Here is a 17,698-nt window from a genome sequence, read left to right on the forward strand (position 1 = left end):
ATGCATGGTGTTGTACGAGTGGCTGGACCGGTCCCGGCCATGTCGGCGCCGACCTCGGGATTTGGACCTCGACGACGACGACGACATGTATATGTCGGAGGTACTGTCTCTGGAATCCCTCCGGCGATCGTGGCTACAATGCCTCGGTGCCGGTGCCATTTGGGATGCGCTCCGAGTATGGCGTCTGTCTCGGTGAACACTCGAATATGAGTGGCGGTGCCGATGGCGTTGAGAGATACTCCTATCACTCCGACTGGAAAAGGAGTGTCGATGCCTTCTATCACGGTGCCTGTGGCCCCTCTGGGCAGTGGAAGCCTCCGGAGAGTCACTCCCAGGCGACCCAGCCAACAGAGTAGAGGTCTGTCGCGGGCTACGGGAAGGCCCCTCGGAACGGGCAGGCATCTCCGCCTCGGTTTCCCTTGGGACCGGAGGCCCGACTTGGGCAGCGCGCCCGGCACTGGAAGGACGAGGACGTCACATGCTGCCTGTGCTGCCTCTGGTGTCGAGGGTATCCTTACCAGAGGAGAGGCATGCGTGGACGGGACCGGACTACTCTGCTCCGCACGAGTCAGAGGTCTAGGTCCCTCACCCCTATCCTTGTCTTGGCGCCGCTGGGTCTTCCCTTGCTTCTTAGTGGGGGAGCGGTGCCGACTGGTCGATGGGCCCTCGCTCCGCACCAAGGACGCGATGCCCGGCGCCGGGTCAGGTCGGCGCGCCGGTGCCGGGGCCAATGCCGACTCCATGAGTAGAGCCCGGAGACAGATATCTCGTTCACGCTTCGTCCAAGGCTTGAACGATTTGCAGATTTTGCAACGCTCAGTTACGTGAGTCTCGCCCAGGCAGTGAAGACACAGAGTGTGGCTCGCTTCTGGGCATGGAATTGCAACAGGAGTCGTGCGACTTGAAGCCTGGGGCACAGGGCATGCCCCGAGCCAGGCCGCTAACTAGAGAAACTAACTACGGTCGAAGAATCGTACCACTAAGGCTAGAGAGCTACAGCTAGGCTGGAGCACAAAGTTCCGACTACCTTCACTGGCAGCAAGAAGGAACTGAGGGTGTGGGGAGCGCGCAGCGCCCCTTATAGCACGATATAGAGGTGCCACTGCAGGGGTCGCAGCAGGGCTCCCCCCATGGGTACTGCTAAGGGAAAAACTTCCGGCACCGGTGCACGTGGCGAGCATGCACACCTACTGTGGAATACACATGAGCAATCACTCGAAGAAGAATTCTCCCTTTCATAAGCACAGGTGTGAACGCAGATGGGAGCACGGGGCTCTACATTTTTGATATTTACCAATCTACCAATTTTCAGAATCTGAAATAGTCTAATATTTTACTCATTTCTTATAGTTCATCCAGTAACTAAGTTTCTGCCTGCGAGGTTTGGTTTTGGATGAGGGAGGGAATAACTAGATCTAGCAGGCATCCAGTTTGGTTAAAAACAACATGTCATAACTTTGAAAATGATGAATATTAACTCATGTTTGTAAAACACTGAAGACAAAAGTGCCGCAGCACATAGCGCTACATAAATATTATATGTAAGGAGATTAGATTTGTGCTTTGATATACAGTATCAATAAAATGTGACAAGCTTTTTCTACAAATTCTCATTGGTAACAATGAAGTTAAGCATCTCATGCATAGCACAGTAACTCAGCATTTACTTAAATTATATTAAATTAAACATGGGGAAAAGGTAGTCAGCACCTCTCAATATCACACCCTTAGTAAATTAAACTGAGAACATGAGAAAATGCAGTGCAATGTACACTGTGCAGATGCATGTTACATATGCTGCACCCATGAACTACATCTCCAAAGTTACTGACTGATGAATCTGATTATGTGTTCATGTTATCTGGAGTTTAGTACAGTGGCCTGGGAATCAGTGCTAATATGTACTATTTCTGACTCTGCCACTGATTGGCAGTATGACTCTTGTCAAGTCATACCCTCTCTCAATTTAAGAACAGTGGATCCAAAATTAAATGATAGGAATTTATTATGTTGGGAAGCCATTAAACCTTCTAACGGATAATTTGATTTTTAAAACAAAAGGAAAGAATTTCATAATATGGATATCCCCAGATACCACAGCAATGGATGCAACATAAATATCTAGAAAGGGAGAGATAAAGGAAAGCACTTTCCGAACAGGACATAGGAGATTTAGCCACTCACTCCCAGGAAACTCTCATAGAATTTGCATGTCTAAATTCTCATGTCCTGCTTGAAAATAGATGGATCAAAATTTGTGTGGTGATTGAGATATTAAAGATTATTGCACATTTTCTTGCACATTTATGTGTTCAGAGAAAATCATTCCATGTATCATGCTTGCAAATCTTCTAACTATAGTTTCCTGCACATGTGTGTTGTTAAACATCTGTCAACTTGACAACCATTTTGTATAAATGAGAAATGACTGCTGTTGATGATTGAGCTTTATCACACATATGGAAGGATACTTCTGTAAGGCATTCTTTGCCCTGATATATTGCATAAGCTAGTAGATTCCCTCTGCCCAAATTTACCAGTCACATCTGTATCTTGAAAGTTTCTTACTAAAAGAGGAACCAACGCCAAGCAAGACAAAGAATTTGCTGATACACACATGTCACTCCAAGAATTCTCCTGACAAAGTTCCCACACCCAATTTAATTACTTCCCTACTGTAAAAACACTTTCCATCTGCATTTATTGTAATAGTTTCAAATCCAAAACCAACACACTATAAAGCTAGCTAAATAAATGAATGATATTGGCCCATAGTCCCAAGCCAGCAGCCATTCGGTAAGGCAATGTGTCTCCAGCATTCATTTTTATGCTGATGTTTCATTTTATGTGCAATGTTTTCACTTAAGATTTATTTGAGAAGAATTACCTTACTCCAGGCTTTAAAACTTTGTGGGCTATAGCAGTGCCCTCTAGTGCCACTCTTGTCAAAGGTCTGTCAGTGATTCCATTCTAAGACCACAGTTGCATCGTATATATCAAACTCTGGCATAAAAACTTGCTTCTAGCTATTTACCCAGCATTACAAACTCTCAGGCCAGGAGTATTTCCTTTTATTTAAACTAGATCTGGTTTAAAATACATTTCCTTAAATAAGAGGGGGGGGGAAAGAGATACAAAATATATACTTTTTGTTCAAAAGTTTCCTTTTTTCAGTAAATGAAATCTTACCAGATTTACAGTTTGATCGTTCACAGCGTGGGTCACACTTGCAGTTGGGAGAAAAAAATATTCTATAGATTTATTTCATTTAGTATAAGAATCATTGTAACGACCATTCAACAGAAAGTTCACAATGGAGTAAGTATTATGAAAGCATACTGGGTGCCCTTAGACTTGTTACAATACAAGGCCCTGATCCAGCAAAGCACTTGAGCATGTGCGTAACTTTTCACATGTTTAGAGTCCCACAGGGGACAACTCACATGCTTAAAGTTACACTCATGCTGAAGCGCTTTGCTGAATCAGGACCCTAATGCTACTGAAAGTACTTGTAAAGAACTGTGAGGTTTTTAAAACTGAAACTTAATTTTCAATCAAAAATACCAGGCCAGGGTGTGCAGGGGAGGACAACATTTATATTAGATTATTATTAAATAAGGATCAAAGGTTCAAACCAGCTCCCATTGAAGTCCATAGCAAAATTCCCATGGACTTCAATGGAAGTAAGATCAGGCCTCATAGTCTGTGCTCAATTATGAGTACAACTCCTACTAAACCCAATGAAAGCTGTGCATGTGCAACTGAATAATGTGAAAAGCAAATCAAAGAAATTCTGACATACTATACAGGACTATTCACAACTATTCTATTGTCCATAAGTATTATTGTGTCCCAACCAGTCAGAGGTCTTGCATACTTTAAAGCTGCAATACCCAGACATAAGCATAGTAAAGTTTCAGTCATTTTTAATTTCTTAGCTTTTTTGTGTTTCTTTAGATTTATTCTGTGTTTTTCTTTTTGTGATTAAACTCTCTTTTTCCCTGTGAAATTGAAATATAGCTCTTGTAAACAGAAATAAGGCACGACAGCCTATAAAATGTTTCACTCCACAAATCTTAGGCAAAACAATGCCCTGTGTCTTAAGAATTTAATAACCACCAATAATGTACATACTGGATGGCACATTTGCAGTAATTATTGCATCACTTGTCCAAAATATAGACAGGGATAGTGACCCCATTTAAATTACATTGATTTCCTTTTCTACTTACATATAAAATTAGGAAACAATGCATTTTAATACATACTTTGAGGAGTGTATGGGATTTTCCCAACATATGAACATTAGCACATTTTGCACAAGTAAACATTTAAAAAAAAATCATGGTAAAAGAATTTTTACCCAAATAAAAACTGATCTGCTGGCACTGAAAGTAAACGGCAATACTAAATGAATGGCAACAATCATAGGTGCAGAAAGGGATGAGAAAAGAAAAAAATAATTCATCTAGAGACTTTACTACAATATTGATTGTTTTAAATGTGATTCTCTTCTAAATTGAAGGTGATAAATCACTATTAATACACTATCAAAACTCTCTCCACCCCCTATCCATTCCCAATCTGAATTCTTATCAGTAACTGCAAAAAACAATACCACCTCTGGGATGAAATACATTTCAAAGTAATCTAGCCAGACTCATTAACTCTTTGCAATACTAATCTCTCATGCCTTTTGCTATATAGCTCCAGTATTGCTTCATATCACCATGTTCTTCTCATTAAGTATTTACTTTAGTTACTGTACCTGGAATTCTGAGCCTCTGAAACATCTGATTCTGTGCACGTTTTCTTTACCTGCAAAAGCAAAATGATTGCCAGTTACTCTCATATGAAAACACAACTTCCTCACTAACAGTTCACGCACTTATATCACTTAAAGTGGATACAGCTCTGCTCACCATGATATCTATAAAATACTTCCCGCATTTTACAGCAGCAGTATGCAGTACTAAACAGTGTGTTTCATTATTATCCCATGAACAGCTGCCAACTGCACTTCCCTAGACTCCATTAGTATGTAAAATGTTCAACTAAAATAGCTTGGGAGTAGTCTAACTAGGAACAAAGAAACCAAAGAACCAGGTTCCCCACTTAGAAACTAGAAAGCCATACTGTTCTCAGTTCAGTAAAGAAATGTTTTCCCAATTGATATTGCTTCTGTTTCCTGCTAAAGCTCACAATAATAAACACCAGATTCTGGGGCAAAGTGCAGTGTTAGCTAAATAATTCATACATTAATTTTCATTTTCTGAATCCAGTAACTATATGTTTAATGTATTTTCATAATGTGCCAATGAAGTTTACATATCATGTACACATTTTTCATACATATCCGCAATATACGATTATATATACTCTAGTTCAACCTTCAGATCCATCTTTGTGATATACTGCTGTTAGCCGGCGAAAGGAGAAAAAAACCCACCTCCAATTAAAAATATAAACTACTCTTTTCCAGGCCCTTTATGGTGTTGGGGTCCTCTGGAGTGGTGCAATTTGCACCTTTTGGTAATTTAAATTTCAGGCACTTTCAGTAAGACAAACATTTTGTTGAACGTTCAAGCTAATGACTTGGTTGCGATATCAAAATTCCTTCAGTTAAGACCAGCTAAATTCATTTACAGCCACTCAGGCTTACTTAGTATCACTTCTACTTACTGAATACTCCCCCTGTTAACAATAAATATTCAAATTCTGAGCATTTACAATTACAGTACCTTGATCAAAGGGTTCTTCTATTGTCAAATCCTCCTTTTGTTATACTGTCTTAAAAAGAATGCCTGTGACAGTTAGGGTTGAATTTTCAAAACAATTCAACACTGCCGAACTTTTCCCGTCAAAGTCAACAGCAAAACTTCAACAGAATTCAATGGGAGTAGAGGTAGGCCAATATTGAGCACTTTTAAAAATGCCACCTTTCAAGACTTTGAATGGATACCTAGCAACACTACTCAAAGATGGGCAAGTACAAGAATGACTCTAGAGAGCCATTTTTACTCTTGTGTAATTTCTGGATCTTAAAGAATAATCATGCTACCTACAATGTAAATTGTATAGAGTACTGTTCAGTAGCAATAATGGAAATTTTCTTTTGGTGCTAATTTTAACAGCACATTTACTGCAATAGATGCCAGCTACAAATAATCATAAAAATAAAATAAAACCAAATTAAAAAAAAATCTGATTCAATATGTGTTTTGTTTTATTTTTGCCATAAATCTCACTCCAGCAAACATGAATATCTGCTTAGTCATCTTGCTTAATTCTCAATGTGGGATTTTTTTCAAACTGCAAAAAGAGCAACAGGTTTTGTAATAAGGTAATGCAATGAAAATCTGCAATAAGAGTAGTTGTGCAGCTTAAAAAGTGAAGAAAGTTCTTGCATAGCAAAATGAGATGGTTAGGGCTTTGGAAACATTCAGATAACGATACCACTGCAAAGGCCTGTTTCTTTATTAAAGAAACATTAGATAAGGAATGTAAGCAAGGACTGGGAGGGGCTGAGGGGGTTCAGAGTGTGGGAGGGGGCTCTGGGCTGGGGAAGGGGGTTGGGGTGTGGGAGAGGGTGAGGGTTCTGGCTAGGAGTGCGGGCTCCAGGGTGGGGCCATAAATGAGGGGTACAGAGTGTGGGAGGGGGATGAGGGGTGTGGGCTCTGGGCGGTGCTTACCTCAGCCAGCTCCCAGAAGCAGCCAGCATGTCCCCTCTCCGGCTCCTAGGCACAGGGATGGCCACGGGGCTCTGCACGCTGCCCTCGCCCACAGGCTCCGCCCCCACAACTCCCATTCATGGCCAATGGGAACTGCGAAGCCGGTGCTCGGGGCAGGGGCAGTGTGTGGATCCCCATGGCACCCCTGCACTTAGGAGCCGGAGGGATATGCTGTCTGCCTTAGCCCCGCTGCACCGCTAACCAGACTCTTGGCAGTCCAGTCCCGTGGTACTGTTTTCAATTCCAGTTGAAAATTGGATGCCTAGCTATCCTAGATAGCAGTAGAAGTCCACAATGTACATGTACAAATACATTACATGAAATATCCAAATTACAGGAGATTTTTTCAGAGACAAATTCAAAATAGTTAAAAAACTGAAATGTCACTAATCTTTTTTCTTGACAGGAAGACTTTTCTTTCATAAACAGAGTATCTCACTAAACAGGTATAAAATTTTCTTGGTAGGAAAAGGATCCCTCCACTTTGCATATAAAATGAATGCATATTTCAAAATATTAATTTACTTAGTTTAGTAACTTATTGGTAAAAAAAAATTCCCAATTAAACTACTCACATTGGCATTCCTAAACTTGTACTCAGTAGAACTAGTAAACACAATATCATGTCCTTTGGTTGGCAGAACTACTACTTGCACAGGAGTGAAAGGATAAATAACTTATGCTCTAAGAGTATCTGAATTCAGTGCTGTGGATATAGACAATAAACACATATTACAGAGTAACTCAAAGCATTAAAATATTGTGATATTCCTTTGCAGTGTACGTTAAAAACTATAACACACTAATTTACCATAAAAAGAGTGACAGAAAAAGACATCACTGGTGTATAAAAACAATCTTGTATTATATATACCCTGTAAGGTGGCAGGTGCTCAACAAATGCAAAATGAGGAGTGACAGAAATTTTAAATGAAGTTTAAGTTTTTGAACTAGTATAGATGGTGGTATACATGGTACATCCATGACTGATGTGTGAGGAAATGTATACTCATACTGCACTGTACACTTGCCTTTACCTCTGGGATCTCATGTAATCTAGATTGTGCATCTAACTAAGGGCTCTCCTCCTGAGGAAAAAAAAAAATAATAAATAGAAAAGTTATTTCTTATGAAAGGTGTGTGTAAGGGATGCTCTTTCAAGTGGTTACAAGGAACGAACACAATTTCTTCTCTACAACTATCCCAACAGTACAGTAAAATGCACTTTGCTAGCCATAAAAAATATTTTACATTTTGAGGTGAATAGAGTGATTATTGTAAAAACTGATTATCAAAGACTACAGATATCTGTTTCTTTGTTCTTTCTGGTTTTTCTTTGTTAATTAGCTTTTCTGTTGTTTTCATAATACCCAATATCTATTAAACTGCACATGAGTATTTATATGCATTAAGAAGATGACTTTTGTTTTGTTACTGTTTTTTCTATTAAAAGAAAAAATACATGTGCAGTTCTCACTATCTGAGTCAAATACAACTATAAAGTCAATATTTGGAATTATAAGACCCTGTTTTTAGCTGTTATACCTTTGCCAAACTAACTATTTGCGATAAATGTTTCCATGCTGTGTGACAAAGTTCCTCCTCTATCTTGGTGGGTCCTGTGCTTATTGGTGGATTTTCTTGCCTCAGAGTTTCACCATGTGGGTTGGGGAACAGCCCAGAGACCTTCCCCTCTGGAAGAACCCACAGTCTAAGTCAATTGGGAGGTTTGGGGGGAACCCGGGCCCACCCTCTACTCTGGGTTCCAGCCCAGGGCCCTGTGGACTGCAGCTGTCTATAGTGCCTCCTGTAACAGCTGCATCACAGCTACAACTCCCTGGGCTTCTTCCCCATGGCCTCCTCCAAACACCTTACTTATTCTCACCACAGGACCTTCCTCCTGGTGTCTGATAACGCTTGTGCTCCTCAGTCCTCCAGCAGCACATCCACATCCTCTCAGCTCCTTGCACCTCTTGCTCCCAGCTCCTCACACTCCCCCCACAAACTGAAGTGAGCTCCTTTTTAAAACTCAGGTGCCCTGATTAGCCTGCCTTAATTGATTCTAGCAGCTTCTTAATTGGCTCCAGGTGTCCTAATTAGCCTGCCTGCCTTAACTGGTTCTAGCAGGTTCCTGATTACTCTAGTGCAGCCCCTGCTCTGGTCACTCAGGGAACAGAAAACTACTCATCCAGTGACCAGTATATTTGCCCTCTACCAGACTCCTGTACCCCACTGGTCTGGGTCTGTCACAGCTGTGTGTCTGCTTCAGGCTGACGTTTTAGCAAGTCTGAATTAAAATGGTCCAGCTAGTTTTAAACATGAGATTTGGGAAAATATTGTTGCCTGTGGATGGTCAACATAAACAAACTGTCTTGCGGCCTGCCAGTGGATTACCCTGACAGGCGCGTGCGGCCCGTGGGCCACAGGTGCCCACTACTGGTATAGAGTCTCCATGCTTTGGAGCAGGTACATGAAATTTGGCAGGGGGCTTGCTCTGGTGCCAGTGATGGGCTGGGCCTTTTGCCATTCCTGTGAAAACCTGTGCAAAATTGCTCAAGTTATAAGCCTCTGAAAAAATTTACTTTGCAAATGGTCAGCAGAGACTTATTAGAGTCTGGCAGTTAAATTCTCTGAAGATTCCACCTGCACTGATCATGTTTCACCCCAAAGTTGCAGGGGCTGAGCAGAACTTTCCCTATAATTCCTCCTCCTGGTGATGCCAAGCACAGGGACTGAAAGCAGGGAGACACACTCTCTCTCTCTCTCTCTCAAATCTTCCCTTATATGAATTCAGGAGGCATGGAAGAAGAGGAGAAATCAGCTTGACTCAGATGGAGGGAGCTGAGAATTGGGGGGAAGGGGAAACAGGGAAAATAGGAACAGAGAGGAAGAGAGGGTTGCGGGCGCTAGAGGGCAGGAAAAAAAGGGGTATATAGGTGCAGACCGAGAGGGAGCCAGTAGTTGGGAGAATGGGGGAAGATAGGAGCAGAAGGGGAAGGAGCAGTAGTCAGGGGCTGGCAAATGGATAGGGGAATAGGGAGGGGGACAGGAGCTGGGAAGATGGGGTGTGTGTTTGGATAGGAGCAGAGGAGGAGGGGACAGGAGCTAGGTGGCTGGGAAGGAGCAGAAGGGTGGTGGTGGCAGGAAAAGGGGGGCAGGGTGGATTGATTTAAATCCCAGTATTTTCATCATCATTTAACACAGCAAGCAGGAAACCTTGATTTAAATAATCAATTTTAATCTCGTTTTGCATTTGTACTTCTTAGTTATTTTCATATAAAACGATGATTCTCAGTGGCTAGTAACCATTAAAACATGTTGATTTTCAACTAAATATAGTATTTACACTGAATTTGGTGCTTCTTTTTGCTAACCTGAGGATACACTATCTATACATATTTATTTGAGCAACTGTACAGGTTAACTTACATTTATTCAGATTCTTAATTTTTACATTTTTATTATGGTAGAAAATGGTGACTGATGCATTTATTTACTAGATGGCAATTAATTAATTTGTGATTTATATCAAGCTCTATTTGGATGGAAATTTAATTAAAAATGCACAAAACGGCATTCTATTATTTTTTAATAAATAAAACTACTTAAATGTGCTGGATGCATAAGGAAAAAAGTTTATCAAAACTAACTGATTTATTAAACAAAAGAAATATTATCTGTAGTTACTGAACTGAAGTGAGTTCTTCTAGTCACCATGTTCTTCAAGGTTTTAGACCTAGTAGAGCTCATCCTCTCACACCCAATTTTTTTTCATAGGAAGACAAGCTTTTCTGCTTTTTTGACTCCCAATTGGCTTCTTAAACTTTGAATGAACTAGTCTTTGAACTGAATTAACAGAATAAACTAAAATGAAGAACATATTCTCTCTGTAACTAGAGAACAGGCTACTGCTCAGAACAGCGGGTTTAGCACTGTAATAAATTCTGGTTTCAGATTATTAGCAAGGGATTTTCACCAGGTCAGTGGTTTGACTTTCTTTAAAACTTGGGAGCAAATATATAAAACTTAATTTTTTTTTTGCATTTAATGTAAATATTTTTAATAGATTATAAATGTAGGCCCTAACATAGGCTGTTAATTTCAAATTTAATTGTATATAAGTTTATTTTTTAAGATGAACTTTATAGTTAAATTTTAAAATATCTGATTTATTTGATTTTTTTCCTACACCTGATCGGGGTGGGAGTAGATAGGAGGAGAGGGGGATGGGAGTAGGCTGGGACACAACCACTAGCGAACACTCTTCTTCAAAACCTGGAACTGAACCCAGGAGTCCTGAGTCTCTATACTTCTCTGCTGCCTGCAGTATCTGAGACTGGCAAAGTATGTGTCTCATGCTCCCCCCAGTGGCTGATCCCCACAAGTGGCTGGTCATGGGCTACTATTGCTATCAGTTATTTTGTTACATCAACTGGTAGTGGTGTTTGCTGTAGATCTAAATCACCCAATCCTGTTGATGCCTCAAGTTGGGGGTCAATACATGACAGAATATCTGTTGTCTCAAAGTTTTATTTTTTTTGGTGAGTTTTTCGTTTCAATTAGGAAAGTACATTAAAAAAATATCTTAAAACAACATTTAAGGTTGCAAAGTCAAACACTCAAAATGTTGGAAATACCAGAATTAAGATTGCCTGTATCCTACAGTCTTTAAATATATGATCACATACTATTTTTTCCAGAGAATTGCTGTCTCATTCAGTGCACAGGATGAACCAAATTATGGGAAAGAATAAAGGTCGTATAATGAATTACTGGTAAGCTCATTTCTTGCAGAACTAGGAGGTATGTAAAGAATGGAGCAGGGGACTGCAGGAACAGAAAGAATGGCCTTTGCAGATGAAAGCTGCCCAGGATAATTTCATTTTATCCTCGTCTCTGTCACAGTTTCTATGGGATACTGAGCAATTCACTTAAAGCAAAATGTTAACAGTTGGCCACTAATTGTTGTGTACCTCATTTTCTGAATGCTCAAAGTGAGGTGCCTGGAGCTAGATTTGCAGAAGCATGGAGTGCTCACAGCCACAACTGAAAGTCAATTGGGGGCTATATTTCAAACATATGAAGTGGTATAACAATGCTAAGTACTCTGGAAAATGAGGGCTTAGGTGTTTCAAGTCGGATACCCAAAATGGGGCCTTAATTTTGGTAGGGGCCTCTATGCACTACCATATTATAAATCAATTACCGGTAATGCCTTGCAACTGGGGCCAAAAAGCCTGGCAGGCCAGGCAGACCGCCCTGAACTCCCTGACATTTATGTGGAGGGAGCGGTCAATCCCCGACCAGCGGCCCTGTGTACCGAGCTCGCCCAGGTGGGCTCCCCAGCTAGGTCCGAGGTTTCGGACACGAGAATCAGTGACGGGGACAGGGCCGCAAAGGGGACTCCCTGCACCAGCAATGCAAGGTCTGGACACCATGCCAGTGACACCTGGATGTGGTCTGGCACCTTGATTACCAGGTCCAGGTCATGCCTGTTGGGGATGCAGATCGACACCAACCATGCCTGCAACAGCTAGGGGTGGAGCTGGGCATGATGGACCACATAAGTACAAGCAGCCATGTGGTCTAGCAGCCTTAGACAAGTGCAGGCAGTGGTGAGTGGATGACCCTTCACGCGTGAGATTACATCCAACATGGCTTGGAAATAGGACTCCGAAAGGAATGCCCTGGCCCGTGTGGAATCGAGAACTGCCCCGATAAACTCTATCCATTGCACTGGTACGAGGGTTGACTTATGCTCGCTCACTAACAGGCCCAGGTCACGGCATGTGGACCACACCAGATCAAGGCTCTCGGCACGTGGTCCTGCGATCTCCCCTTGATGAGCCAATCATCGAGATAAGATAGACTTGGACCCCCCGATGTCTCAATTAAGTGGCTACTGGGGCCATGCATTTTGTAGAGTCCCACGGGGCCAAGGAGAGGCCAAAGAAAAGCATGGTGAACTGGAAATGGCGCTGGCCCACCATAAAGCGGAGGAACAGTGTGTCCTTGGAAGATAGAGATATGAAAATAAGCATCTTTCAAGTCAAGAGCAGCATTCCAGTCTCCCGAATCCAGGGAGGGAATGATGGAGGCCAGGGATACCATGCGAAACTTCAACTTTTTGAGTTGTCACAGGTCCAGAATGGAACGTAGGCCCCATTTTGCCTTTGGAATCAGGAAATAGCCGGTGCCAACTGGGGCTTCTCTGGTGCAGCGACCAAGGACTGGTGAGACCAGCATAACGGGTATGCTCCAGGTATTCCAATAAGGGCATTGTGCTGGCCACTGGCCCTGCTGCCAGGTCAGTATTGCCATGGCAGCTGCACCCTCCAGAGTCCAGTAGTGACAGTGCTGTCTCGGCGAGGAGCTGAACTCCCTCTCAGTGCCAGAGAAGTCTCCTTCCTTGGGTGACCAGGAGTAACTCCTCACTTAACATTGTAGTTATGTTCCTGAAAAATGCGACTTTAAGTGAAACGATGTTAAGCTAATCCAATTTCCCCATAAGAATTAATATAAACAGGGGGAGTTAGGTTCCAGGGAATTTTTTTTTTGCCAGACAAAAGGCATTATATACATTTAAAACAATTTTAAGCAAGCAATTTAATACTACAATCATCATTGCTGAGTATGAAGCTTGGTTGAGGTGGTGAAGTCAGAGTGGAAGAGGGTGGATTTTCCGGCTGCTCCTCTTTCTGAGCTTCCTGAACTCAAAAAAACACATCTAGAGATTGTTGTTTTACTTTCCTTTCCCCCCCCCCCCCTTGGTAAATTTCTTTATAGCAAGTCATTAGATGACCAACTTCCCTAATCACTTTGGAGCTGCGTTCGTTGTCAGGATAGTCATCACTCAGGATTTGCAAGCCAGCTTCAATCATTTGGAAAGCTTCAGAAAGACGTTTGGCAGTCAAATTTCGATGGGTTGGTTCTTCTACTTCTTAGCCCTCTTCTTCCATTGCTCTCGTCACCTCTAGTTGCATCAGATCTTCATTGGTTAGCTCTTCTCCGTGTGATTGCAGAAGTTGTGTAACGTTGGCTTCTTCCATCTTATCAAAACCTGCTTTCTTGGCCAAGCTGAGGATATCTTTCTTCATAGTGGGGACAACATCTTTAAATCCTTTTAAGTCATTGACACATTCAGGCCACAACTTCCCCCGCACACCATTCATACATGCCTGAGTAACTTCAGCCCAGGACTCACTGATGTTATTGATGCACTTCAGGATGTTGTAATCACACCAAAATTGCTGAATCTTAGGTTTGCCTTCCCCATCAGTGCGTCTGATGAGCTGGTCGAAAGTACGGCGTAAATATGCCTTAAATGCAGTGATGGGTCCATGGGTTGGATGAGTGATGTGGTGTTAGGTGGCAGAAAGATAACTTTGACGTTTTCGCACAGGTCATCCAGGTTGATTGGATAAGCCGGTACATTATCAATAAGCAATAAAATCTTGAAATCAAGATTTTCCTTGGCACAGTATTCCTTCCATGCAGGGATGGCATAGAGATTCAGCCATTCTGAAAAAATAGCTCCAGTTATCCAGGCCTTCTTATTGGATCTCCAAATGACTGGAAGGTGTTCCTTTGAAAATCCCTTGAGAGCGCGTGGTGTTTCAGATTGGTACACAGTCAGTGGTTTCATCTTCCTGTCTCCGGCAGCATTACCACCCAAAAGCAAGGTTAGACGGTCTTTAGCTGCTTTAAATCCGGGTGCTGTCTTCTCCTCTCGGGAAATGTAAGTCCACTCAGGCATCCTTTTCCAGTACAGTCCCGTTTCATCGACATTGATGACTTGTTTAGGGGAATAGCCACCTTCCTCAATTATTTTCTTGCGATAGTCGGGGAATATTTTTAAGTTGCAGCAGGATGAGCACTTTCTTGCAGGTTCTGACTTTCACAGGAGCCCTGCTGGAGGACCAAAGGCCTCTCTTCCAGGGTGCCCTGGAAAAATGGTCCTGCTGTATCTCCTCTAGTAACCATGCACTCAGCACCCGGGCAGCATTGCAGCCAATGTAGTAAGAGGAGGAAAATAACATTTGCTGCAGGGCTGCGCCCCTCCCTGCTGTGTGCATGCAGGGGCAGAGAGATGCAGCTGGCATTAAAGTGAATGACAAAGCTCCTGTGCATTTCACAGACTTTCATGGGAGCAGGGTCAGGTTCTGTGCATCTCTACCCCGCTTCTCCCCCTTGTTACAGTGAAGCAGGTGCTGGAACGCTATTCCTGTAACTTGCTTTGGGCGGGCTGCTGCCCCCTGTGTTCTTACCTGTCTCCAGCAAAGGGAGAGGAGCAGATAAAACATTATTTATTCTGTAGCAAAACGACAAGGCAGGGCCTCTGCTGTGCCTCGCAAGCACTTGGTGTAGAGCCCTATTCCCGAGCAGGGCCGTTGGGCCATAAAGCAACAGTGAATCGCTGGGGAGGGGGGTCATGTGTACGTGCTGTGTGTTTACTGCCTTACCCTACACAGGCGCAGCCCAGTGGCACTGGAGATGAGGCAGGCAAGGAGGCTGAAGGTGCTGTAGGCTAGGAGAAGCATGTTGCGCAGCAGCGGCAGCTTCCCCTACTCTGCAAGCACCACGGGCGGGGGGGGGGGGGGGCCCTCAACCCTCAGCCCGCCCACTCCCCCCCTTCCCCAAGCCCCCATCCTTGACCTGCCTCTTCCCCCCCCCACCTCCTCCCCCTTTATTTTGGACCCTGCGTCCTCGCTCCTCCCCCCTCCCTCCCCTCCTTTCTAAACGCCGCAAGCCAGCTGATTGCTCCAGGAAGGAGGGAGGGGGGAGGACTTGGTGCGCAGGTTTCCCCATCCTCCCCCTTCCCGCCCGGGGCAATTAGCTGGCTTGTTGCATTGGAGGCAGGAGGAGGAGCGAGGACTCGGAGCGCAGGCTCCCCCTCCCTCCCCTGCCTCGAATGCCGCAAGCCAGCTGATTGCTCTGGGCAGGAGGGGGAAGGCGCTGATCCCCAGGGTCTGCCAGTGGGCGGGAGGCACTGTGGGGACGGGGGGGCATAGGGAGGCTGCCAGCTGTGGAGAAAGCAGGCAGCCAAACAACGTAAGAGTGGAGCATTGCACAACTTTAAATGAGCATGTTCCCTAATTGCTCAGCAACGTAACAATGAAACAACGTTAACCAGGATGACTTTAAGTGAGGAGTTACTGTAGGGGGAACAGTGCCGAGCTGGGGAGTGTCCCCAAAGTTTTGGTGACGGTGACAGTCTGTGCGAAGTCGACCGTTGCCAGCTGTAAGACGACCGCTGCCTCATTCTAGGTGAGGCCAGGTGAGAGGGCAGAGACCGGGAACACAGTGCCAACGACCTGTAGCAGTGAACCGGTGATCTGGGCTGACGTGGACACTGAGGGCGCAGTGACATAGGGCTCTGCCTTGGCTCCGGAGACCAACAGCACTCACTCTCCTTCTGGGAGGCTTTGACATCTGACTTGTCCTTGTAGGGAGCCTTAGCCGGGTCCATCACCACACGTGGTGCCAGCTGTGGCAGAAGAGTCCGTTGCTCTCTGGGCGCCGGGAACTAAGAGGGTGTTGACTGTGCTGTCAGCCTGGGTCCCCTACCGCTCCCCAGAGTCGGTGGCGGATCCCTTACGGGGCGAGCCTCCTTGCGGCTCTGACGTAGGCAGGTGGCCCAAGCAGAGTCCTTTTCTCAGTGCCCCTTGATCTGGCTTGCTCTGTGTTGGGTCCCTCTTCTTAGACTTCTTAGTTACTGGTGAAGGGGACCAGTGCCGGGATGAACCCGGAGCAGGGACAAGCCCAGTGCCGTGGGTGTGCTGCGCACTGAGGCCGAAGTGCTGGGAGTTGCACCTGGCCAGGCCGGCTCCAACCTCCATGAGGAGGGCCCTAAAGTGAATGTCCTGGGATGAAAGTTCTTACAAATGCAACACTTCTCTTTAATGTGCGATTTCCCCAGGCACTTCAAACAGCTATCATGCTGGTCACTAATAGGCATAGGCCTGTTGCAGTCAGAGCAAGGCTTTAAACCTGGAGACCAGGGCATGTCCTACCCAGGGAAAGTCCCCGCTGGGACCCTAACTGATTAGAGTCCCACATTTGAGCCATTCTTTTTAGGTGACAAATTTGAGGAACTGTCCCAGATTGAAGCATCAATAGAGGAGGTTTTGGAACAAATTGATAAATTAAACAGTAATAAGTCACCAGGACCAGATGGTATTCACCCAAGAGTCCTGAGGAACTCAAATATGAAACTGCAGAACTACTAACTATGGTATGTAACCTATCACTAAAATCACCCTTTATACCAGATAACTGGAGGACAGCTAATGTAACACTGATTTTTTTACGTCTCAGAGGTGATCCTTGCAATTACAGGGCAGTAAGCCTAACTTCAGTGCCAGGCAAATTGGTTGAAACTATAGTAAACAACAGAATTATCAGACACATAGGTAAACACAACATGTTGGGGAAGAGTCAACATGGCTTCTGTAAAGGGAAATCTTGCTGTGGTAATTTATTAGAATTCTTCCAGGGGATCAATAAACATGTGGTCAAGGATGATCCAGTGGATACAGTGTACTTGTACTTTCAGAAAGCCTTTGACGAGGTCCCACACCAAACGCTCTTTGTTGGGATGGGATAAGAGGGAAGGTTCTCTCATGGATCAGTAACTGGTTAAAGGACAGAAAACAAGGGGTAGAAATAAATGGTCAATTGTCGCAATGGAAAAAGATAAATAATGGAGTCCCCCAAGAGTCTGAATTGGGAAGTCTGCTGTTCAACATACTCATAAAATGATCTGGAAAGGGGGGTAAACAGTGAGGTGGCAAAGTTTGCAGATGATACAGAATTACTCAAGATAATTAAGTCCAAACTGGACTGCAAAGAGTTACAAAGGGATCTCACAAAATTGGGTGACTGGGCAACAAAACGGAAGATGAAATTCAATGTTGATAAATGCAAAGTAATGCAATTTGGAAAACGTAATCCCAACGCTACATAAA

At 43.9% G+C, this 17,698-nt stretch overlaps 1 protein-coding gene across 19 annotated transcripts in view; it reads right to left on the reverse strand.

The window, feature by feature from the left end:
• The window catches only part of EYA4 (EYA transcriptional coactivator and phosphatase 4), a 214,988-nt gene that overhangs the window by 100,315 nt on the left and 96,975 nt on the right, over positions 1–17,698 (reverse strand). For all 19 annotated transcript variants that reach the window (XM_054023652.1, XM_054023669.1, XM_054023665.1 and 16 more), the window contains one exon: positions 4,769–4,818. In XM_054023652.1, coding sequence (XP_053879627.1) covers positions 4,769–4,818 — 50 coding nt within the window. The remainder of the gene's footprint in view (positions 1–4,768; positions 4,819–17,698) is intronic.

The sequence above is a fragment of the Malaclemys terrapin genome, chromosome 3, assembly GCF_027887155.1.
Source record: "Malaclemys terrapin pileata isolate rMalTer1 chromosome 3, rMalTer1.hap1, whole genome shotgun sequence".
NCBI lineage: Eukaryota > Metazoa > Chordata > Testudines > Emydidae > Malaclemys > Malaclemys terrapin.